This window comes from Passer montanus, unplaced genomic scaffold, assembly GCF_014805655.1.
Source record: "Passer montanus isolate IOZ18808 unplaced genomic scaffold, ASM1480565v1 scaffold10, whole genome shotgun sequence".
Classification (NCBI taxonomy): domain Eukaryota; kingdom Metazoa; phylum Chordata; class Aves; order Passeriformes; family Passeridae; genus Passer; species Passer montanus.
In genome coordinates this window covers 86,181-110,261 of record NW_024356505.1, presented here as the reverse complement: position 1 = coordinate 110,261, position 24,081 = coordinate 86,181, and the positions used below count along the sequence as shown (strand labels likewise).

Sequence of the window (24,081 nt, the reverse complement as noted above, 5' to 3'; positions counted from 1 at the left end):
TTGCCAGTCAAGCACTCTTATTCCTTAGATCCACTTAGGCTTATGCTAGTCTGCTGCATATCTTGACTTACCTTTTGGGGTGTTGTGTGCACAGCAGCTCCGCTTTGACGAGGAATGTGGACAACTCTCTAAAGGAAATCTATTTGCTGTAATTTGAAAGGTGTTTTGTTCAAATTGTATAAAGAACTAATACACTGGGAGGTGAAAACAGGATTGAGTAATCCAGGCAGACGATAGAGGTGCTGTCCAAGAATGCAGGAATGGTGCCACAAAAGCCAGTGCCCATCTGGAGTTGAATCTGTCCAGAGACACAAAGGGAAAAAAAGTGTTCTACAGATACATCAGCAGCAAAAGGCAGATCAGGGAAAGCTGGGCTCACTACTGCAGTGATCTGGTGACACATAACATAGAAAAGGCTGTTACACAACATTGTTTTCACCTCAGTTTACAGGTAAGATTTTCCCTCAAGAATCCCAGGCCCTTGAGACCTGTGGGAAAGCCTGGAGCAGTGAAAGCTTATCCTTGGTAGAGGAGGATCAGGTTAGCAAATATTTCAAAGATTGGGATGTGCACATGTGCATGGTGTCTGATGGGGATGAACTTCCTGAGGGAATTGGCCCATGTTCTTGTGAGGTTCATCTTCAAAAGATCATGGCAATCTGAGACATACAGAGGTATGAATCTTGTTTATTTTGGCTTTAGCAAGACTTTTAGCAGTCAAATGCAAAGGGAAATGCAAATCCTGCACATGGGAAGTGATTAGTGTATGCACCTCTGTTCAGTATTGGTGAAACCATTTCTGGAGTTCTGTGTTCTGTTTTGGGCTCCCCAGTAGAAGGTACACATGGATACACTGAAATGAGTCCTGTGGTGGACCACAGAGATGATTAAAAAACTGGGGCATCTGTCATATGAGGAGAGGCTGAAAGAAGCTGGAATTGTCTATCCAAGAAAAGAAGAGATGGTTTGGGAGAATCTCTTCAATGTGTTTAAATACCTGATAGGGGAGAGTAGGGAGTGTTTGTTGTGGGAAATAAAGTGGAAATGGAATTCTTTCCTCTGACAGGAATGGAAGCAGGGGGCACAAACTGAAATACAAAAAATCCTATCCAAATGAATAGCTTTTTCACTGCATTGCTGTTTACGTACTGGAATAGGTTTTCCAGAAAGATTGTGAAGCCTGTGTCCTTGCATATAATCAAAATCTGACTCGACAACAGCCCTGGGCATGTGCTTTGAGCAGAAGAGTTGGACTAGATGATCCCCTTACATTCCAAATGTAAGGAGCGTGTGACTCTTTGATTCTGAGTTATTTAGCCATGGACTACACTGGAGTGTAAATACCTTTGTTATCATGTGTGCAAATACCTCCAAATAAAGAATTTATTGTCAGAGCTTGTTAGCAATATTCATTTCTTTTTTGTTTGCAAATACAAAACAGCAATATCACATTATTCAACAGCATATATGGGCTAGCTGGGGTTATATTATGCAAATGAAGTCCAGAATTAAAGGCTGTAAAGAGGATTTTCTGAAATGCTCCTGTTTAGAGAACTGAGTGCAGAAAATTATGAATGTATGTTTTTGGTGTATTTATTAATTTGCATGCATCTACAAAGTAATATTGGTTGGTTTTTTCTCTCCCAATGTTGCTATTTCTTTCAAATTTGTATGTCAGTTATTTAAAATAAAGCAAAGATTAGTATCTTTTTCCTCAATAAAAATTTTCTTAAGTTTTAAAAAAGAAGGGCTTACCATGTTCAGCAAAAAAAGGAATGATTGGAGTTCCTAATCCTTTATTTGATTTGAATAAAAAAGTTATCTTCATTAATGGCCATAGTATATACTCATTGTCTATAATAAAGAATCTGGAATCCTCCAGTATTCTTCATGGTCTGGAATTCAGTGGAATTGGCAGGGAAACCTTCTCCAGGTATAGAGAAACAAGCACACTGCTTTCATTCTTATTCTTGACAAGCCTTTCAGTTGTCCTTAAAGGTACTTTCAGATCTCCTGACATGTGCCTTCCCTCTGGAAAGTTGGCTGGCCAACATCTTAAAAGGAAATACTGAAGATGACAGTGTATAATACCAGTTGGAGCTGTGGCCGTCTAAAATGCAGGCATACCCAAACTCATAAAAGATGCAATAACTTTAGGATGAGTAGATGTCATGTGAAAGACAAGCACAGAAAACCTATTTTCAGGCAACCAGTAATTTTAGATGCTTTAAGTCCCAATATAGTGTCGCTTTAAAGAGCCTGATTGTTGGAGAATGCACACTTGTAGAGATTTACAGATCTTTCAGTCTAGCACTCACCATTATTAGTCAGAGACAGCCTCCTGACCTGGGCATCAGGTTTCAAATTAAATAAAGAGAAGCACTAGTTCTGCACCATTAAAATGAGAGCTGGAGTGCCTAGATTCTGCTTTGTGTTCCTGAACATAAATACTGTACTTTAGCCATGTTGCTTATATTTTAGTCATGCTGCTTGTCTTTGTTGGTGTTTAATCTTCTGTTCTCGTAAGCTTATTCTGGAACACTTCAGCAACTTTAAATTGTTGGAAATTTTTAGTTCTTGTACATCTGACCATAGGATAAGACTTAAAAACATGTATTGTTTTGGAATCACTGGAAATTAAGTACCTGGTACTTATCTGACCTCACCTGTCTGCACCTTTAAAAACCAGGAGTTCTGTTTTAATAGAAACTGGGAATCTCATGTAATCACACATTGAGCTGATGTTTTTAAAAGGGTATTTAGTATATCATGATCTGAAGCAGTGGTAAAAGTGGTATCTTTCATGGAGAGTTAGCTGAAGTTGTTTGGCATTTATGGATTCTCAGTTCTCATTCAGATTGAGATTTTGAGTTGTATGACTGCCTTTAAGATGCAAATTTGAATATGACGACCTTTGAGTTAATTATTTAGTTCATCTGGGATACCTGAGGATTTAAGATGGTATTAATTAATACAAGTTAATTTTGGGACTTAGACTTAAATCTTCTTAGATTTTCAGTACCTTCATTTCCATTATCCTTCAGTTTGTGATTGCCTAAAATGGTCTTGTAGAGATTCACAGCTCTCATTTTAAAACAAACATAAACCTTCAGCAGACTTGTTTTTGTGGAAAATATTTTGTGCTTCTTAAGCTACAGAAGTAATTAATGGTCTTTCTGGGGTATGTAGAAGTCCATTTGTCCTGAAAAGTCAATTTGTTTTAGTTGTGCAGTGAAATGCCATGGTTTTCACCAAAAGCCATGCTTAGGGTAGAGTTGGCCTTCAGCCCCTCTAAACTTCAGGTGTGAACAAACCAAAATTCCATTTTGTACTGGTACAACAATTTGCACAGTTCTTTCTGTCTTGCTCTTTTTTTTTCTTTTTTTTCTGATTGGTTGGTTAGTTTTTGCTTTACTCCCCCAACCCCCTAAATGAATGCCTAAAAAAAAAGAAAAGCAAAATGTAAAGTCCCTTTGAAGTATCTTAATGGTACTGATCCTGAGAGTGGCAAGCATGATAAATGGGATATATTTAGTTTGCAGTCTCCTCCATCCATTCTCCTTCTCTTTTAATGCTTTCATGAAGATAAATTGACTGGGTCTTTATTTCATGGAATATGCCAGAATTACATTCTAGAAGGCAATTTTGGCAGGCTGCATTTTGAATGCAACCTATCCCTGTGACCACTTTATCAGAAACTATACAGATTATGTTAAAAAACAGATTAGCCCCTGCCATTTTTTTCAAATTGCCCACATAGCATGAAAATTGAAATAGTTGTTAAAACTCTTACTTGTGTTTTTTTCTTTTTTTCTCCTTTTACTTAGTACTACAACTTTCTTAAGATATACCAATGAGCAAGCAAGTTAAACTTTTATAGTAACGTGGAGTTTCTCTCCTCTTTGCGTTAGCTTGATGCTGTGTGCTTAAGGAATTTCTTTAAATCCCTTTATACTTTTACTTCTGCTCAGAGAATCTTACAACCAATGCTTAGTGACTTTGTTTAAATCCAGTTGTTGTCTGTTGACATTTCTACATGACACAATAGTTCTTCTCTGAATGACAGCCTCTAAGTGAGTTTGTTAAGTGGCACAGCAGGATGCTGTTTCCTAAGTGAAACCTCCCAAGTCTCTTGACAGTATGAATAACAGCATAAATAATATTTTCATTAAATATTTATGCTTCCACCCTCTGGAAACATTTTATTCTTCTTAGGTTTCAAAAAGCTTTATTTTGGGGAAAGCATGAACTGTGAGTAACATTTTCATGTTGGTTTTTGCCAGAGGCCTATTTCCTTTGTTTCAAGAATACATCTTGCTTTTTTCACCAGGTAAATTAGCACTGTTCAACTACTGGTATAATGAGATTGAGACTTGTTAGAAAATCTGCCTGGCCTCTGTCTTTTTAGCAAGAAGAATAGCCAGTAGGTGTTCATATGGGTGCATGTTCCTGCAGAAGAGAGCCGCTCCCTGGTGTGTATGCTGGTGGCTGTGCTCAGGGCTGGCCTTGGAGGGGGTGGCCAGGGCTCAGTCAGGGAGGTCAGGCAAGCGTGGGGCTCACTGGACTCAGTTGCTGGAGAGATCTCTGCTCACAGCCTTGACAGACTGCAGAATGTCATTGGACATGCACATGCCAGTGAGTCCCTCCTGTGTACCACAGACCTGTTGAAGCATCACGGCAGGGATGTCTGGGAGGCTGACACAGCAGTGCTGGAATACCAAGAGTGAGCCTGTGTCTCCTGGTGGCTGGCTTCTTTAGGCATTTGTGCTGATGCAGGCACTGTCCTCACAGAAGTTTTTGTCATTGTTACCTTGCAACTACCTGAATTCCTGGGTATTTTGGCTGCTGTGTTGGTTCAAGCAGGGGTTTATAGGAAACTGCCATTCAGCTTCATATGTCGTAAAGCTTTAGAAGTCCCTGAGTAAAAGTTTCTAAAGGAGAACCACGTGAATCACCTTGGCCAGAAAACACAACAGCATAAGTACAGTGGCTTACTACATTACTGCTATTATGGTAGTAATGCTGAACAGTACAGTACAATGATATCTTCCTGGGTTAACAGCTTGGAAGGTATTTGTGTGTGTGTTATTTCACATTTTTGTGTGCAAGATGCTCAGATTAATTCTTGTATTTTCATAGATCATTGCTTTTAAAATTATGTTAATTATCTGGGCAGTCTCCCAAAGTCCAGGATTGAAAACTGCAGCATTGTAAAAAGTTATCTTTAAGGTTTATGAACTGCAAATAATCTGGGGGCAGTCTTCCAAAGTCCAGAATTGAAAACTGAACGTGGGCAGCATTGTAAAAAGTTATCTTTAAGGTTTATGAACTGCAGATAATCTGTGCACAGGATTTTTAATGACAGTCGAGAAAAAAATTTTGGTTAGGGAAGGTGAAAAGCGGTATGAGACAATAATCTTCACATTGAGCTAATGGATCCAAAGTTTTAAGTTCTCAGTTTAACAAAGCAGTCAAGTATATGTTCAGTTTTAAACTGAGGTTTAAGTGGTTTGCTGGACAAAATTCCCATTCAAGGTGTTTCTCCTATGTATTTGCTATTAATCAGTCTTTAGTATAAAATATCAAGCTGATCCTAAGTTTATTTTGTCAAAATCTGAGTATTTTGTTTCAGGCATTGAAACCATGAATATTTATTTTTTAAAGTTTTCAAAGCGAGCAGTGATGACTGGGTATCTCCAATTCTGACACTTTCTGGGCTCAGTACAATTGTGTAAATATGGATGTAGATTGATCTGAGATATCTTGGAGTGTCTCACAGGGCCTTAAGCTGCTAGTCCAGAAGAAATGTGAATCTCCCAGGTCCATGTCATGTCTGACAGTGTTGTTTCAAAATCCTCACACACTTCAAGCTGTTTCAAATTGCACTTTGTCTACCTGTGTTTAAGCAACTGAATCAAAGCCCTGTTGGATGTACTGGTGAAGGGCAGAAGAGGTGACACTTCAGCTGCCTTCACATGGGGAATGCAGCATCTTGTAAGCAGCTTTTTTCTCGTAGTCTCAGTTTTGACACCTGCATGCACATACACCAAGCCAGTTCTTGCACTGTGCATGCAAGGGGAATTTCCTTCAGTTCTTGCTTTGCCAAAGATTTATTTACTTAGGGAGAAAATATCCAAGCTGTTCTACAGATGCAGTTGCAGAAAAGCAGTGAACATTAGTGTAAGCTGCTGGAACAAAATGGTGGGAAAATAGACTAATTTTCAGTACTATTTTCTTCTTTTGTAATCTGCCCCAAGACTTGGAAGTGAAAACTGAGGTCTTTCAGATCTAGCTGGAAGAGTTTCAGGGAAATGCTACTCCTCAGCTGGAAGATACTTCTGTCACAGCACAGCCAGCAGGGCAGCTGTGGTTTTGTCATTACTTCAAGGCAAAACCAGTCAGATCAACTTAAACAGAGCTAAGAAAAGTAGGGAGATTACTGTAAGCCTACTGGCTGGTCACTGGAGACTTTTACTATGAAGGGTTTTACTTGCTTGTTTTGGGACAGTGAGGCCAGGAGAGGGACAGCAGCCAACAGTAGAAGTGATTTGGCACAAGATATCATGCTTAACTTAGCCCAGGTGTTTCTGATATGAGCATTCTGATATGCCACCTCACTGTGGCATAAGTAAGGTACAGACTCTTTGGTAACTACTGTCTAAATTGCTGCTGTGTAAACTCCAAAAGTGAAGATAGCTGGCTGTTCTTCTTCTTCTTAATTCTGCTGCAAAAGTATTCATTCCATTCCTAGTGACACTTTTTGTGACAATGGAAATAGTATTTTCCCTCTGTTTCATTTTATAAACAATTGTGTGTGATTTGCACTGTCTGTCTCAATGAGGTCTGTTAGTCTAATTCTCACAAATAAAATTAAATTAGGCATTGCTTTATTTTAAATATTTTAGTAATAAATGTAAAGTCTATATTTTATGCTGTTTTAATCTTGGTAGTTTCTTTATCCTTGCTGTTTATCCTAAACTTCCCTGTAAGTCTGAACCTATATAGTTGTTAACCTCTGTAGCTGTTAATATAACTTTTCTGCCTTTTTATTTAACTGCTTTCCCACTATCTAGGAAAAACAAAAGGCTTTTGATCTTCATTTAAAGCTGCAGTTTTTATCCACTGTATTGCAGCAGGTGAGAAAGCTTTGTTTTGTTTGTGTCTTCTTACATCTCTTATGTAGTAAGAGATGCCTTAACGTGATATTGAGGGTTTCCACATTTCCCAATCAACATTCTTAAACTCAAAATGTTTTCCTGGAAATATCAGGCCTGAAAAATCATACCATTTGGTCACAATCAATAATCATTTCAGAAAATTATTTTATAATCATGGTTAACATGTGGAGCAGACTGGCTCCCTTGTTTGGCCTTGTGATGAAAATTTGGTTTTATCAGTAAAGAAGAACAGAAGACAACAATAAGGTGTATGAACTTTATATTCTCATGTACTCACCTATATTAAGAAATTTGGAAGGAAGTTTTTGGATGATAGTGGTCTTCGAAAATCTTTCCAAACTCTCAATTTAAAAAATAATCAAAACCCTTAATTCATTGTAGAGTTTGTACAGTAAGTAGATATTTTCTCATTTTGCTACTAGTGACTGTTGCTTATCATTCTTCTAGGCAGAAAGAGACTTCTATATTCTGTGCTATTTGAATCTCAGCTTATGAGGATCACATACTAAAAAATATTTTTATAATATTCCCTGAGAAAATACATGCTTATCTTATATTTTAAAATACCTGCTATTTTTAGTATGTCATACATCATTCTCTCAGTTATAAAAAAAGAATCACTTTTTTTTGTGTTAGACATTGATGCTTAATTTAGCAAGAAATTTATCTCAATTTTTTCTTTTTCCTTGCTCTTAATTTTGTCCTATGAATTTTAATCATCTTTTCATTATCTTGATTTTATTTGTAAAAATATCAATTGTGACATTACAGAAAAATGCTTTTCCAGTTGTGTTATGTCATCAGTCTGTGTCCATTGTTTATCAGAATCCTGTGTGGATTTTAAGATGGAAATATTTTAATTTCCAACTTAGCCTGTAATATTTCACCTCTTGGAAAATCACTTCCTTTCTCATGATTGTAGGCAATTTGTCTCTAAAAATAAGGCATTAAAATTAATAAGCATAACATCTGTAACTATATTAGGACAGTGGATTGAATTAGTAAAATGTAATATTCAGCATTACCTAGCACAGTCAAAAAGAGAGACTTTATTTCTTTGTGTTATACTTTGGAGACTATCAGTAGAACAATAGCTCTCAGCCTGTAAGATAATTTTACTTTTTTTTTTCTAAAGGAATGCCTATAAATGAAGATATTGATGATAAAGGTCAAGGCAGGAAGTCTTAAAATTGAACAGAAGAGTAATTCCTTGATATCACAGATTATCATGGTATACTTGTCTGCCATCAAACAGCCAGGCAAAATTTAGCCCTTTTTTTCCCCACAATTTTCATGGCAATGAGTGGTTAAGGCTCACTTTTGGGCCAAAGATCTTTTGAAGGTCAGGGCTGACGACTGCCACAGATAGTTGGGCATTGATGGCTCTTTCTTCCCACACTGTGACTTGTGTCCCAGATTTTGCTGGCCTGTGATGGACTTTCATTGTGCTTTTCAGGGCCTTCTCAAAACTCTACTATGAACTCCCATGGGGAGGGGAGATGAGGGAGACAGGTTTGAGGTTTGATTTTGTTTTCACCCAGCTTGGATTCAGTCTGAAAGGATGAGTTAATCAGTGGCAAAGCAAAACTTATCTTCTCCCCAGCTCCCCTTAACTCCCTACATAAAAAGAGGGATATTGACTGACTCAGTGCATGATATAACACCTTGACACTGGAGCTAAAAATGATTGCACCGCAAGTAATCAAGGATGTGGTCAATACTACCAGGACTGCTAGTGATGGAAGGGTGTTCTTGCTCTGCTTCTTGATCTAGCTGATGTCACTGTTCTGTGTTGAATTGCAGGTCACCCCCTCCCATGCTCTTTAAAAGAGCCTAATGATGACATCATAGTGACAGAAAAAAAGAAAACAATAATGGCTGAGTACAATGGGCAGAAAAAAATAGTGCTAGTGATAGAGAACTATTTTGAGAGCATCAAAAATAAAAGCTATAATGTTCATGCAAAGGAAAAGATGTGAAAATGTTAGAGGCCACTGAGATGCATACAAGCACTTAAAGCTCACCCGCTTTTGGCAGTTTGGGTACTTAATATTTCTTCAGTTTTATCATCTTGTTTTCCTTCTGTTACATGTGCAAGAATGCAAACACTGGTCTATAAAGCATTTTCCAATGTAGCATGCTTGAGTTAAACAGCACAGGAAATACTGTCAGCATCAATAGGGAAAGGAGAGACAACAGAAGGAAAGGGAAGTGGCTAACAGTCAGAAAGACCACTTTATCTTTAGACCACTGAAACATAATCTTCTCTAAACAGGAATGCTTTCCATCTCACAAACAAATGTCAGTAAAGAAGTTTTACAAGTTATTTGTTATATTCAGTGCAAACGTGTGTATGCTTGCATACACCCATATTTTTAGCATTTCATTGGTTTTAAGATTCAACCACAAAGAACTCAGAGAAGTCAAGAATGTTCTTTTGACTGTGTTCTTAACATTTGGTGACCATGGATATTAATTATCATAAAAAAGATAAATGCATGTTTTCCTCATTCCATTAGATGCTTAGTCTCAAATTCAAGAAAAAAACATTCTCATAACTAGTAGAAACATTCATACTTGGTCTGCTGCATGGATTTGATTTGGGAGTGGTGGTGTTAATTCAGAAGTAGGGTAGCACAGCTGAAATCTAAATGCATCCCAGAATTTTGAGAAGAATGGTTGCACTTAGCTTTCCTATGCTGGATATTTGTACCAGAGATTGCTTTCTACATCAACCACGTCCATATTAGTTCTCTGACTTGCTTGACAAGACACACAGCCTGTGTCATGGCATGACAGCTGTCCCTGTGAGTGACTTTGAGGTGTAAGCAATGACCTTTCCTGCAAGGGCAAGATAAATTAGACAATCAAGAGGTATTTGGAGCAATTTGAAATCCACCTACCAGGATGATCTTGATGTGTGTCTGTGAATTTCAGGGGATTTTTATATGGTCTTGTAAATGCTGAGTTTGACATGGGTGGTCAGGGAAGGGAGAGGTTTGTGAAGTACTAAAACCTTGCAACACATTTTCTTTTTTTATTATTGTTTTTTAATTTATTTTGGGTTTTTCCCATTACACATGTTAAATAATTAAATCTAGAGTATCTTACTATATTTGCAAACTGATAATTTTGGAACATGAGCTGTTTTAACAGCTTTTGATAGTTGCTCAAAAGGAGAGTAAAACATATGGAAAATCATTAACTGAGTATCCATCTTTTTACCAATCACATTTCTGCACCTATGGAGGATTAGAGTGGACATTAGGAAGCATTTCTTCACTGTGAGGTTGCTCAAACATTGGCTTCCTAGAGAGGTGTCAGTGCCCACCCCTGTCAGGCCTGAACTAGTCAGGTAGCTGGACTAGGTGATCATTCATCATCTTCCAAATGAAAATCTATTCTATTCTATTCTATTCTATTCTATTCTATTCTATTCTATTCTATTCTATTCTATTCCATTCCATTCCATTCCATTCCATTCCATTCCATTCCATTCCATTCCATTCCATTCTTTCCTGTTGAACTTCTGTCCCCTATCCATTATCTATTAAGAAGCTAGGGTGTTTTTCACTCAAAATCTTAGTTTCACAGAGGTATCTATCATAGACGACTTTATCTGGAAAACAGAAAAAATATTTTATAGTAATTGGTCCTTTAAAAATGCCAATATGGATTATCATATTGTGGTATAAAAATAACTTTTCCTAATTTAATTTAATCTTTTTTTTAAAAAAATTCATCATTAGCTACAAAGGATAATAAAAAAATTGAGAAATAATGAACACTAAAGTGAGGCTACTGTTCTTAAATGGAGAATATACATCATCAGAGAATATGATGAAGAATATGTAGTGTCTGGCTTCATCCTTTTTTGTTCACTACTCACAGAATATAAGAACTAAGTACTTGTAGAAGTAAATAATAAAAGAAAGTAGCATTGATTTTTCTCTTCTTTCCTATAAAATTATTGATCTGATTTTAACCTAATTGGCACTTGTGAAAATAAATGGAGAAAAACCAGTAGGCTTTTCATGGGGTTCAAGTATTTGTTCTCAGTAAGAGAGTCCCAGGCCTGCTTGTTTGGGGCTGTGTTGGCTGTCCTAACAAGCTAAAGATCGAGTGCTGTAGCATACTGTATTAGCTTTGTTCTTCTTCTCTTTAATCTCTCATTCTAATTATTTCTTGTAATTCAGATGAGTAATAGTGCTAAAGATGCCTTAATGTATTGATACACAATTGAGTATGTACTATTAAAAATGTAGCTTTTCAGTAGAAGTCTTACCTAACATAAGAATGGACAGCTGATTAAAGGAAAGAAATAATGAAAGTAGGTTTCCAATTTAACCCATCAGAAATTGTGGGAATCAAAAGAACATTATTTCTCCTGTATCCTGCCTATAGACATTTTTAATGAGTTATACTCTCCTGTACCATAGAATTTGCTGTATATCCAAAACTGTCCATTTCCTCAGTACTGATCTGCAGATACTTTGTTTCTGAGAAAATCTAAAGACAGGTGAGCCCCTAATTCACATGCATAAGTATTTGCAGGTTTGAGGAATGAACTAAATTTTGGTTTAAATTTTTCCACACTTTATTTTAGACAAAGCAGCAGTAAAGGTATTGCACATGTATTCAGTGACAGTATTTTTATTGTCTCCAACAAGCTTTGGTTCAGTCTCCAGGCTGTATAGTTTGCATGTTGAGCTTGGTGCTTGAAATCACATCTGGTGAAATTTTTTTCCTTCATCAGAGGAAGGTCCTGAAGCTTAAAGCTATGTGAGAATCATAAGAATCAGGACAGTTAATTACAAATTAGAAGTGAGGAACACTGATTAAAAGGTTTTCAGTTGTTTTTAAAAAAATCAATAAAACTGCATGCTTTTCCTTGGTATCTGATGTAATTTATTCCATATTTAAAAAGAGGTAAATTGAATTTTTTTAAAAAAAAGGATATAAGTGTTTGCACACTTCTAGCTCAATCTTTGTTTATTTGGGGTGATGGTTTAGTTCATATTTGGGGTGATCATTTAGTTCATAGTAAGCATTTTAGTAAAATGCTGTCCTTACAAGCCTGCTGAAGATTGCTTTTCCAAGTTTGCATCCACAATGAAATGGTTCTTGTGGATACAGACATAGATGATTGCATAGTATCTGATTGCATAGATCTTTGCCAGTATCCAGAAAGGAAAATTGTGTTTTAAACATGTTTAAAACACTTTTGCAAAACCAGCTTTACGTAGCTCGTGTAGAGTTTAAAGCTGGATGTTGTGTGCTCCTTTGGGATAAGATTTGGACCATCCCTTCAGCAGAATTCTGTTGTAGAAGAATTGCATGTGTATGTTATTTCGCATGCTGTAGCAGTGTGGGTATGTGAGAAAGGGAAGAAGGAAAAGGCAAAAAATCCAATTCCATTACATGGTTCCTGTGTCTGTTTGCAGCAGAAAGCCATGGATATGTATTTAGCATGGCTAAAGCTGCGGCTAGGAGAAAGTGATTTATATCTTACCCCTCTATGCTAATTTAATGCTGTTGTTTTCTCTGTCTGTTCTTGTAACAAAATAGAAGTACTCTGCTGTCTCTCTCTGCAACATATCTACAGAAGTCCTGAAAGTCATCAATGCCACTGAAGAACTGATAGCAGAATCCACCGATCCCTGTGATTTCCCAGATGACATTCAGGACAGAGGAAGAGGAACCCTCCCGCTGGGCACAGATCCTGTCAGACTCGATGAGCAGCTCACCACACTGGAAGAAAATGTAAGAAGATGAATCAGTATGTGAAAGAGTCACATGTGTGAGTGAGTGCACCTGTTTGTGTGCACCAGCTCGAAAGGAAAAGCACATGGGCAGCATCAGTGCACATTCAAAATTAATTTGGGGGTTTTAAACAAATACACAAATAGAAAAAAAATCATGTTTCATTGTTTATCTGTGTCAGTCGGGGGTTTTTAATATGTACTTTAAATATAGAGGGGAGGAGGAATTGGATGCTTTGGGGTTTACAACTACTTTAGAAGCTCTGTCTCAAAAGCTCTGTCTCATTTATGCTCTCCACACCTCTGTGGCATTGTGGGTATGCCACCCCTGGCTGAAACCACACATCTCCCAGTCTCAGCACAACCTTGCACTCCAAGGACAGGTGGAAAAAGCATGTCCCCAGTCACACAGAGAAGTGGAGAAGCTCTTTCTGCCCCCTACACCTCCACTACACCATGCTGAGCACCCAGGAAGCTGGAGCTGCCTCCTGCACTGTTCGAAAGAGCAGGCCAGAGAATCTGAATTAAGCAAACATTTTTTTGGTGACATCCAAGTCATCCATCCTTTTTCATGAATACCTGTCATCTGCAAGGGAAAGTACGATGCTGAATCATAGAAGGAAGTCACTACTTATTGGAAATTTTTGTGAATCCAATTAATGGAGTTGGTACTTTCAACTTTATCTTCTTCCCACATTTAAGTGCTTTTTTCCTTCATTAGGAGCTCTTAAAGATCTCAAAGGAATCTGCACTGTCCTGTTATATCATCCTGATCAATTTAAGAGAACAAATCCTGGTTTTCTTTAGCCCCAGAAAATTTTCTGACAGAATCTCTTCATAAAATCAGTTTCCTCCACAGAAACACATTTCCACAGCAGTCTCAGGCTAGGAACCAGGTGGAAGATACTCTATGGCTCTAAAAGCCAGTCCTAGCACTGGACTCCCTCTCATGAAATAGTAAAGTATCCTAAAAGTCCAAACACCAGAGAATTCATCTGGTAGGGGAGTGAATATAGATTAAAAATCCAAGTACATGCTGGACCAGATCTTCAGAAGAACTAAGAAATTCTGCAGGACAAAGAGCAATTTGGGGAAATCTGCTCCCACTATTTTTTTTTTCTGTGGAGAACTGTGTTGTAAACTGTCTAAGGTGCATGGTTTTTTTTCCCCAATTGCACTTTGATAATCCCTCCCAGCAATGTGGAGCTTTGGCACCTGTGGTGCTGTGGCCTCTAATCATTCATTTGGGCCAAGCATTTCTCACTGAGCACACACTGGGCACAGAGGCAGAGCATTTCTTGCTTTGGCTTTGCCCTTGCTGCAGCATCTCTGGTTTAGCTTCTCCCAGTTCTTTGCAGAATTCACAAGGTATCCAGCACAGCTTTGCTGTGTCCCCACAGAACATCTTTCTCTGTCCCATACAGGACATGAAGTAGATGGTAAAAACTTCACAGTTTGAAGATTTCACTCCATGGTAAAGAGCCTTTGGAAATGCAGGAAACCATAACTTTTCCCTTTGCAGCTGGGGCCATATCTACATGAACCACATTCTCTTTGCAGCAACTTCTGCAGGAGGATCTGGGTGTTTATAAATGCTTTGTTCATTTTTGTTCTCTCTGGCCTTTTGAGGACTGTGCATGCAACAGTGTGGATAATGTAGGGCAATCTGTACCAGCAAAAGGTTGGGGTTTTGTGGAAGTTGTGCATACCTAAATGACAGTAAAATAAGTCTACACAATCTAAATATGAATGTATGAATAAGGGCATCATTTAGGGGTGACCTGCAAGGACACCACTGCTGTTTGGAAGTGTAACAATTGTCCAGGTAAAGGGAACATTCTTTAGGAAAATATTTTCTTTAGTTCCAGGTGGAAAATGTTCATAAACATTTCACAAATGTAGGGGCTAATTGAGTTACAGAAACACTGATGACAAAAATGAAGTATTTCAGTCCCATTTTCTTTGGATTTTTTCCCCCTCTTGAAAAGAATATCTTACTATGTAGAGATTTTTGCCACAGCACTTTTCTTTAACTTTCTAAACTTCTTCTTTTTTTTTTCTTTAACTTTCTAAAGATTTTAAAATGCATCTTTTCTTTAACTTTCTAAATATGCTGCTGTTCAAAATGTTCTATTTCTTCTTTCTCTAAGCTTTTAGATGTAACAGGGAAATCTAAAAAAATCGCCTTTTAATCTAAACTGGCTGCAGTATGTCATACTTAAAAGATGTATCATTTAAATGAACAGTAATAATAATTAAACCCCATTAAACAGGAGCATTTCTATTTAAATCAGTATGTCATACTTAAAAGATGTATCATTTAAATGAACAGTAATAATAATTAAACCCCATTAAACAGGAGCATTTCTATTTAAATCATCATATTAACTTTATGGACCACCTGTGTCCCCAGGTACTTCAGCAAAAATTTAACATCAGATCACTTATTTCTTTCAGGAATGTTTTTCAAAGATTTCATGTCTGTAGTTAGAAAGTGTTTTTACAAGATGCAGGTTGTACAGATGTAGTGATTTTGTTTCTTAGCAAAGTCACATGCATGAAAAAACCTCTCTACAACTGACACAAATGAAAAAGAAAGCTCTTTCAAGGAATTAAGAAACAATAATGAAATAGAGAAGGAATAAAAAGTAAACAAATTTCAATCTGGTCATTCTCCACCATTTTGATCCATAAAGTCACAGCATTGTCATAAATTACTTGAATACCTCTTATGTCAAAGGACTGAGTGATCCAGGAATTGTGGGCAGATATAATGACTGGAGTAGAAGACGTATGAAATGAAGGTATTGGCTCAAGATCTGCTTCAGATCCTATTTGCTTGCCCCTTGAACCCTGAAGTCAGCCACAGCCATGTTTAATTCATGCTGGGTTTTTAGTAACATGGTCTTTACTGCTATTGCAATGGGGGAAATCAGAATATATATTTCATTTCCACTGTGCTGTTACCAGCCTCATGGAAACAAGTCTCTTGGCTAAGGAGTAAATGGGCAGAAAGTGCATTTTGATTTGGTTCTGCACAATTTTAAGCACAGATGTCAAAAGCTAATGCTTGAAAACTACCCTCTTCTATAAACCACTGACCTCCATGTACCTTAGGAGGTTTGTGAAATAAAAGAAATAATAAAATACAGTGTATCACTAGTTACTGCTCGAAAGGGCTGAATGGAAAATTAAATCTTTAGTTGTAGTTATAGATACCAGAGGTGGGCCAAAATAATAAGAGTTTTTCATTTTTAGGGAAGAACTCTGAATTACAAAGTCAGTAATTCTCTTTTATGTGGCCCAAATAAACCTCTTGATCCTCCACAGATTCACTCAAAGGCCCAGGAGGTGGGAAGGTTTTACCTGCTGTATATTTGGGTGAGAGCAAAATGGGATGGAAAATTGTTATACATATAAGCACATTTAATCCATAGGAAGTTAATAACTATTTCCTACTGAACAGTTACTCATGCATTTTTTACTGCCAGAAGGCATCAAGTGGGTAAAGAAACACAGCTTTATATGAGGTGTGATCTGTTGACTTCCCTTTGTAGACTTAGGGTGTTATGCGATTGTATGTCAATAATAAAAAAGCAAACTTTTCAACTTTTTTCTTCACTAATCAATCTGGTTTGGAATACCCTTGTATCACCTATGAAATCTGTAATGCAGCCACCTCGTTCATCCCTTCTCCTTGTGAATGTGTGTTTTTCAGATTATCTCCCCATTACTTTCCTCTGCCAGGTAAATCTCCCTGTGGTGGGCTAGCAAGCAGGGAAGCTTGCAGGCATGATGGAAAATGCAGTCTACTCAAACCTGCATGCCCACAAACCAGGAATCACTGACACCTGTCCCCACCTTGGCCCTGCAGGTGTACCTGACAGCCAGCACGGTGTATGGGCTGGAGGGGCAGCTGACCAACCTGGAAGATGCCGCACGCAAGATCAGCAGTGTTACTGAGGAGTCTGAGCTGGCTGATCTGGAGGATCAGGTGGCCACAGCAGCTGCCCAGGTTCATCATGCAGAGCTTCAGGTGAGGACAGCAGCTCCTCTCCATCTGCAGGTTTCACCCTGCCTTGCCTAACACCCACCTCAGCATACACACTTTGAATATTCGTTTGTACTGCCGTAGGCTGGGGATCCAAGGGTGCTGACTGCATCACAAGCTGGGCAGAGTGTAACTGAGCTGTGTAACTCAGCCCAGCCAGATGTACTGTATCTCTTTGTTTCTCCCCTCAGCTTGGTTTGGACATGGCACTGCAGTGCCTTTTACTGCAGTACAAATGCTGCACTGCTCCTTGCTGCCAGGCAGCTCCCATGGTGTGCTCTGTGTCATGTGTGTGGCCCTGGTCAGAAAGCAAATACAGTCTGAGGCAGTTTATCTAATTAGCAACTTGTCAAGCACTTTCCAAAAGATGCCACTGTTGGCAGCTTTCTACCAGCAAAGGCCAACAGCAGCCACAGGCTGAGCCAAGGATAGAGCCTAGGGCTTGCATGCCTGCCATGGGATTTAGGTGCCAAGCACACATCCCAGCCAAAGGCAAGAACTCATGTGCACAGTGATCTAGCACCACTCTAGCAGCATCCAGAAAGGCCGGGGCTCAAAACACATGGTAATCTGGTGCTAAAAGCTGAACAAGATAATGCTGCCAGACCTCAAAGGGCTGACACTGCTTGCAGCTCACTGCTCAGCCTGTACCCAGCAAGATGCCCTGACCTGACTCTGTCAGGGTTTAATGGGAAGTACCTGGTGATTTTACTCAGTGGAAGCATGCTCAACTCAGGACTGAGCAAAGATCTGAGAGCCTGACATGTCTCTGATGTTAGAAGTGCACTGCTGTGCTTCTTGGCAAACTGGCAGTGGTGTTTTGTTGGCTTTGGTCATTATTTTAGAGTAAATCTTTTAATGGGGGTGAGAGGGAGGAGGAGAGAGGCCTAAACTATGCAAGGAGGCCAGTGGAAGATCTTTCACAGAGTGAAGCCAACTGTGGCGTCAGGTGTCAATGTGAATCAGCTGTTGGGTTGTATGTCTGACTTCTCTGACTCTTCTTTCCCTTTTGTCAATACTTGTCTCCACTACTCTCAATATCAGACCACTTTTCCCTAACAATATTTTTTCCATTCAGTCTTTTTATATAGTGTATGCCTGCATTTATGCATGCTTGTGTTTAATATGCATATACATTTGAGCTATAAATATTTAAGATCAAACGTTTAGATTTTGTGACAGAGGATGTACTTTGCACGTGTATGAAATTAATTTTGAGTTAGGAAATGTATCCCACAAAGTCATTGTTTGAATGTAGCCCTTTAAAAACACAGCTTAAATGAATTTGGGATTATGCAGCTAAAGGTGGTGTGGAGATAGCAGATGCAGGTTTTCTCTCCTCCTTTCTTTTTTTCCTCAAAAGGAGTAAAATCCCTCTTCATTGGAATCACAAGGTAGGTTGGATTGTTCTTTTACTCCATCTTTGCTAACAAATTAAGCCCCTTTTAATGTCAGGACTAAAGAATGCAGGGAAGTGTGAGAATTGCTGAAGAAGTTAGCCATCTGTTTATATTTTCTTATTAAAGAGGATTTTACTGGGGGAGGGTTATATTTCAGTAGTGGCATCCACAGTAATTTTAAAACTTCTTTTCCCCCCTCCCCATCTGTCTGTCTCTCTCTTTTATTTTCTTTGAAGATTTCAGATATTGAGAGCAGAATATCAGCTCTCACTGTTGCAGGCTTGAACGTGGCTCCATGTGTTCGCCTGACAAGAAAACGGGATCAAAAGCAAACAAACCAGGTGCCAGAACATTATGTAGTATTCAAAAAAACATTGGGGAAATCTTGCCTCTTTCTCTATAATGGAATTGAGTAATGCATGTATGTTGTTTACAGATGCATACAATAGACACATCAAGACAGCAGAGGAGAAAACTTCCAGCTCCACCAATAAAAGGTGCGCCTAAAGTGTTATGTAAATGAGAGAGACTCTCTTTGTAAGATTCAATATAATGTACAGGTCAGCAAAGTAAATGTACAGGTCAGCAAAATAGAGAAAAGTTTAGGTTATGAAATTAACAGAGAAAACCTAATAGACTGTCCCATCCTCCTCATATTCCATGTACTTACATTGTATAAAATACCCCTTTGTCACATTTAAAAGCATCACCACTTTCTTCAGTGAAAGTTGTGACAGTGACAAGTAAACAAGAGCAGAGGCAGAAGGCTGGAAAAAGCAAATGAGGAATGCTGAATACGTGCCCTGCAAGAGGGGTGCTGCTGCTGCAGCGTGGCTGGGCACCACACAGCATGGCTGCCACCCTCCACAACCCCCCACTTCCATAAAGTCTGTATTTGCTGGTTTCAGTCTGTATGAAATGGCTCAGCAATATTCCTGGTATGTCAGAGAATGGCTGTGAAATATCCTTATAAAATCAAGTGAGTTTTTTCTTTCATAATTTTTTGTGGATTTTGGTTGTTTTGTTTTGTTTTTTTTTAACTCTGCAGTGCATTATCTCTGAAAATTCTAGGGTTTTGTTCACTGCACTATTCTATTGTAATTCCACTGATTGACATGACCTCAAACTTTAATTTGTCTGGAGTACCACAGCCTGCTGTTTTTAATTTAAATTAAATCCAACTTTTCTCATACATCTTAGGGGAAGTTTTATCTCTCTAGAAGCTGTGACTCTTCAGAAGTATTTTTATATCTGCTTCAATCTCTTATGTGAAAAATCTCCCCTTCTGTATTTTTCCCAGGTGAAAAAATAGATGGCTCTCCAGTTACCACTGTCAGAACGTTTAACAGAAACTTCATGCTTCAAGGATCTCTAACACAAAGAACTAAAGAAAGGAAAAGCACTGCCAAGGACTTAATGGTAAACAAATGTTTTTAAAACTCTGTTAAGATCAGTCAAATAGAGAGATAGCAGTATCTGTGTGGGCAGCTGTATTTCAGTACCTTCAGAAATCTTCTCTTGATAGTTTGAGGAAAAAACTAATAGAGACTGCTGAGGCAACTCTTGAACAAATATGACCAGCGTGCTATATACTATAGAATAGCAGCTCTTGAATGTCAGCTTGTGATAATGTAGCCACCAGGTGTCCAGGAATGTGCTACCTATATTTTTTAAACACTAAATAAATTAGTTACGCCCTGCGTTTCAGACTTGTGAACCAGACCCTCATAGAACCAGCTGTGCATTGTAACTTGGCAGGCAAGAGTCACCTTGAATTTCACTAATTGCTGAGAAATGTTCAAAGGTTATCTAAGTGGAATTTAAGGGGTAGACAGGTCACACATTGGCTCTGCAGGGTTTGAACAAAGAGGCTACACCCAGGACAGCTGTCAGTCATTTCTTCTACAGCAGCCATAGAGGAATAAGGGAAAAAGCTGACTGTCCCAAAGCAGTCTGCCACATGTGGGCAATACGTGGGGAGGTGAAAAGGGAAAGCACCCGGCTGTGTTCTTCAGAAGGTTTGTTTAGTTCTTCACTCATGTTTTTTTCTTTCCTGTCCCTCTCTGTCCTAGGAACCTGCTATAGGATCTGCTGTGATGTACTAAACTTACTCTTCCCTACTGCCAATAACACACTGCCTAAGGCTGTACACTAGAGTGCCTTTTCTTAACAGCCATTGTGTATGTCCAGCTGAAAATGGACCCTCAAGAACCCACAGAGCCTCAGTTATAGGGCTTCATTTGGATACCTCACTGAGAAAGCTGTCCAAGTCTTCAGCATTGTGGTCTGCTACAGGAAACTCTGCCTTAAAGTTCTCAGAGGACTCTAGACAGGATGCTATGTTTCAAAAGCAAGGCTCCACATTTTAAGATGCACTTTTTCTCCCTATCAATTGTACTAAAGTATGTAGTCTTTAAACTGCAGTATGTTTTTGTACACTCAATTAGTCATAGGCCAATTAATCTGCCAAAGCAGACCTGTGATCCATATTTGCTGGCCTCTTACTATTCATGTGGGCATCTGTCTTGTCGAGCAATAAGAACAACTCTGTGCAGTGTGTGCTGCTTTTCAGCTGCGTGGAGGGAGAGGAGAACTTGTGTACCTCACTCTGCTCCCAGGGAGCCAGTGGAGGTCTTGGGAGGGTTGGTAGGAGGAGGAAGACTTCTCTGTTCTCTAAGAGTGCATCTCGCAGATTGAATATTCCAGCTCCAGAGCTAGGGATATTGCTCTAGGCAGCAGGGGTGTCATGCTGAACCAGGAACTGGTGGCCACACATGTGGACCAGATGTCTGCTGAGTTGGGATCCCAATGTCTGGAAACACCTGAACACTGCTAAAGAAAACAACGCCTTCATATGTCTTGTTCTTGGCATTGTCCACTTGGTGGTGGCTAACCATGCTGTAGTTCAGAATCAATTGTGTCCAAACCTTTAAGATTGGAAAAAAGAGGTGAAAGAGTTGGGGATGAGCTCTCTGCTGACTGACTGGTGGTTGTGGGGTGGCTGCAGCTTGCAAGAGATTCGTTTCTGATGTTCACTGGTGCTTCTCAGAAGGAGGCAAATGTAGGCCGGACATCAGTTCCTATACTAGTCTGGAGCCACCAGAGAGTAGCTGGGGCCTTTTGCTGGTGCCACATGGACTCCACTACTACTGGCCCACTCTGAATTGGATTGTGAATAGTAATACTCTTTATTTCATTTCTTGAGACCCTTAACAGGTGAGTCAAACTAGAAGGCCCTTTGGCAGATGCCCAGGAGGGAGAATGCTGCTTACAGAGTGTCCCTCTCACCCTTTTGTGGGAGAACATTGCCAATTTGTGCGTTTTTTTCGCTCTGAAGAATACAAAGAAGGTAGTCAGAGGAGGTGATAAGCCAGTGAATCCCTTACCTTCCACACCAGTTGCAGAGCAGGTACCCAAGTGCAGATGGGGTTGATGTGAAATGTGCTATGAAGGAAAGAATGGGCTGGCAAGTTCCCCTTGGCTTTAAGGAGTGGTGAGCTCTCCCAAGAGCTGTGGGTACCAGGAAGGAGGAGAGTTCCTTCGTTCCCTGGGCTCCCAGTGAACACCCACGAGCAGAGCACCACAGGTTACCTGCCATGCAGCAGGAATGCAGTTCCCTGGGACACCAGGCCATGAAATATCTGGGGCTGGGCAAATACAAGCAAAACTGGGCAAATTTCCTGACTAGGCTGGATTTAGGGGGATGAGTGGGGAAGACAAGGAATGGCTGGATGGGTTGTTTGGAAAGACAGTGCCAGTTGCAAATCTGCCATCCACATTTGACATCTAGCTTGTCAGTACTCTGATGTCCAGCTGCATGTGAGGAACCCTTGGAATAAATACAACCATCTTCCCACTTACATAAGTGTGACTCCATTCCTTCAAGGAATTTTCATCTTTCATTGGCCCAAGATCTGACCCAATGTCTTCATTCTGGGTGAAATTAGGCCTTCTTTTACTCTCACACAATACTAGTTCTCTGAAATTGGTTTGCACAGATGAGAGGAAATAATTTGGCCCACTCTGTTTAATATATAAATATATATATAAAACAAATAGATTTTATTTATATATGCAATCCAGTAAAGGAAATTAAACAGAGTAGGATGCCTAGTATTTTTTTTGTTTTTCAGTCTCCTCCTCCATTGACTGTTCTTGTGTATGTATACAATACATTCCCAGGCTCTGGTTTATGCAGGTATGCGTGTTATGAAATGTCATTAATGGTGGTTGGTCTGCATATTCGTCTAATAAATAATAACTAATATTGTGTATGTAATATCAATACAGAAATGACTAATTTTAATAGAATAACTCTCTGGCTTTTGTTCTGTTAGTGTGATTTAAACAAGACAACAAAGTTTGGAGTAGGTTGTTTTCCTTAAGAGGCATGAAAAGCAACTATTATCGTGTTACAATGTTAAAATATTCAGTCTTCTTTGACAGACAAATGTGTACTGTGTAGGCATTGCAAAAAAAAAAAAAACTTAAAAAAAATCCCACCTGCTCTAAGCATTTGAATTTTTACAAATGTTTATCGTGCCAAATATGTGCAAAGATATAATTTACTGTTTTAAAAAAATCATAAAAGCATATGTTATAGCACACAAAGAATTATTTTGTCATCAGGTGATTTCAATCTTTAGTGTTAATATTTATATTTAGATTAATTTTTATAAATGAAAATATTTTAATGGGTAAAATGAAGACTATATGACCTATTTGATTAAGTCTGAGTGAATATTAAGCTTGCCTTGTTGTTGTTATCTGCATACTCACCAAGAATTATTGTCAAGAAAAATTATAAAAGAGTAAAAGCGATTTATGAAAAGAATGCCTTTTGAACGACTTGATTCATAAAGAAAACAAAAAATTTCTTCTCTGTTGTTTGGATTTATGTGCACTTTGGCCTGGAAGCGTGCAGAACCCACAGCCACACGCGTGACACCGTCACACCCAGGACAGGGGCATCTCCACAGGGGTGCCGGGGTTTGCCCAGAGCAAGGGCACACGCTCGGTTCACACCTCCTCTAGGGCTGGGAGGAATCCTGTTAGGAACATTTCCTGGTGAGTCTTCTCCAAACCATTGGGTCTGTTGGCTGAAATACCACCTCAAGCACGGTTTCTCAGGTGGAATTTCTTGATCTCTCTCTGGGATTGCTACAAAAACTGAGCAAGAACCCTGCCGATAATCTTGGTCTCGCACTTCCAAAGTTCCTTGCAATGAATGTGCATCAAAATACTTCTAAGCATATCTTCTCCACCGTGAAAGCATTCAGTAAAATTAATGTGTTTTAAGTAACACTTTGGGTCAGCAGCTTTGTTATATTATAAATGAAAGTAGCCCCCTTATTATAATAAAAACCCACCCCTTCCTCACAGGCCATTTGCAAAAAGAGAAAGAAGGGTTAAAATGTCTGCAATGGTTAATTCAACCATTATTCAGTTTTAGTAATTCTCACAAAGCACAACTAGAAGTGGAAGTCCATTCAACTTTATCCTTTGCAGAATGATTCATGCCCTGGATTTAACCATCAGTTATTACCTAAATTGTAAACTATCTTTTTTGGCTATAAGCCATAGATAAAACTTTATTATTCCTGATAATAGTTATTAATCAAGATGAAACACATTGTAAGTAACACTTTTTATAAAAGTATTATAACAAAGTTATATTAACATGAGTAGAT

At 38.8% G+C, this 24,081-nt stretch overlaps 1 protein-coding gene across 6 annotated transcripts in view; it reads left to right on the top strand.

Moving 5' to 3' along the window:
• The window catches only part of LOC120503149 (myosin VIIA and Rab interacting protein), a 208,808-nt gene extending 185,541 nt beyond the window's left edge, over positions 1 to 23,267 (top strand). For 2 of the 6 annotated variants that reach the window (XM_039711357.1, XM_039711342.1), the window contains 7 exons: positions 7,074 to 7,136; positions 12,747 to 12,941; positions 16,815 to 16,976; positions 18,628 to 18,732; positions 18,828 to 18,888; positions 19,692 to 19,810; positions 20,464 to 23,267. In XM_039711357.1, coding sequence (XP_039567291.1) covers positions 7,074 to 7,136; positions 12,747 to 12,941; positions 16,815 to 16,976; positions 18,628 to 18,732; positions 18,828 to 18,888; positions 19,692 to 19,810; positions 20,464 to 20,496 — 738 coding nt within the window. In that variant the 3' untranslated portion in view covers positions 20,497 to 23,267. Of the gene's footprint in view, positions 1 to 444; positions 541 to 7,073; positions 7,137 to 12,746; positions 12,942 to 16,814; positions 16,977 to 18,627; positions 18,733 to 18,827; positions 18,889 to 19,691; positions 19,811 to 20,463 lie in introns of all 6 variants that reach the window. The other 4 variants (XM_039711375.1, XM_039711349.1, XM_039711385.1 and 1 more) reach the window with 3 other exon arrangements.
• The last annotated feature ends 814 nt before the right edge of the window (positions 23,268 to 24,081 follow it).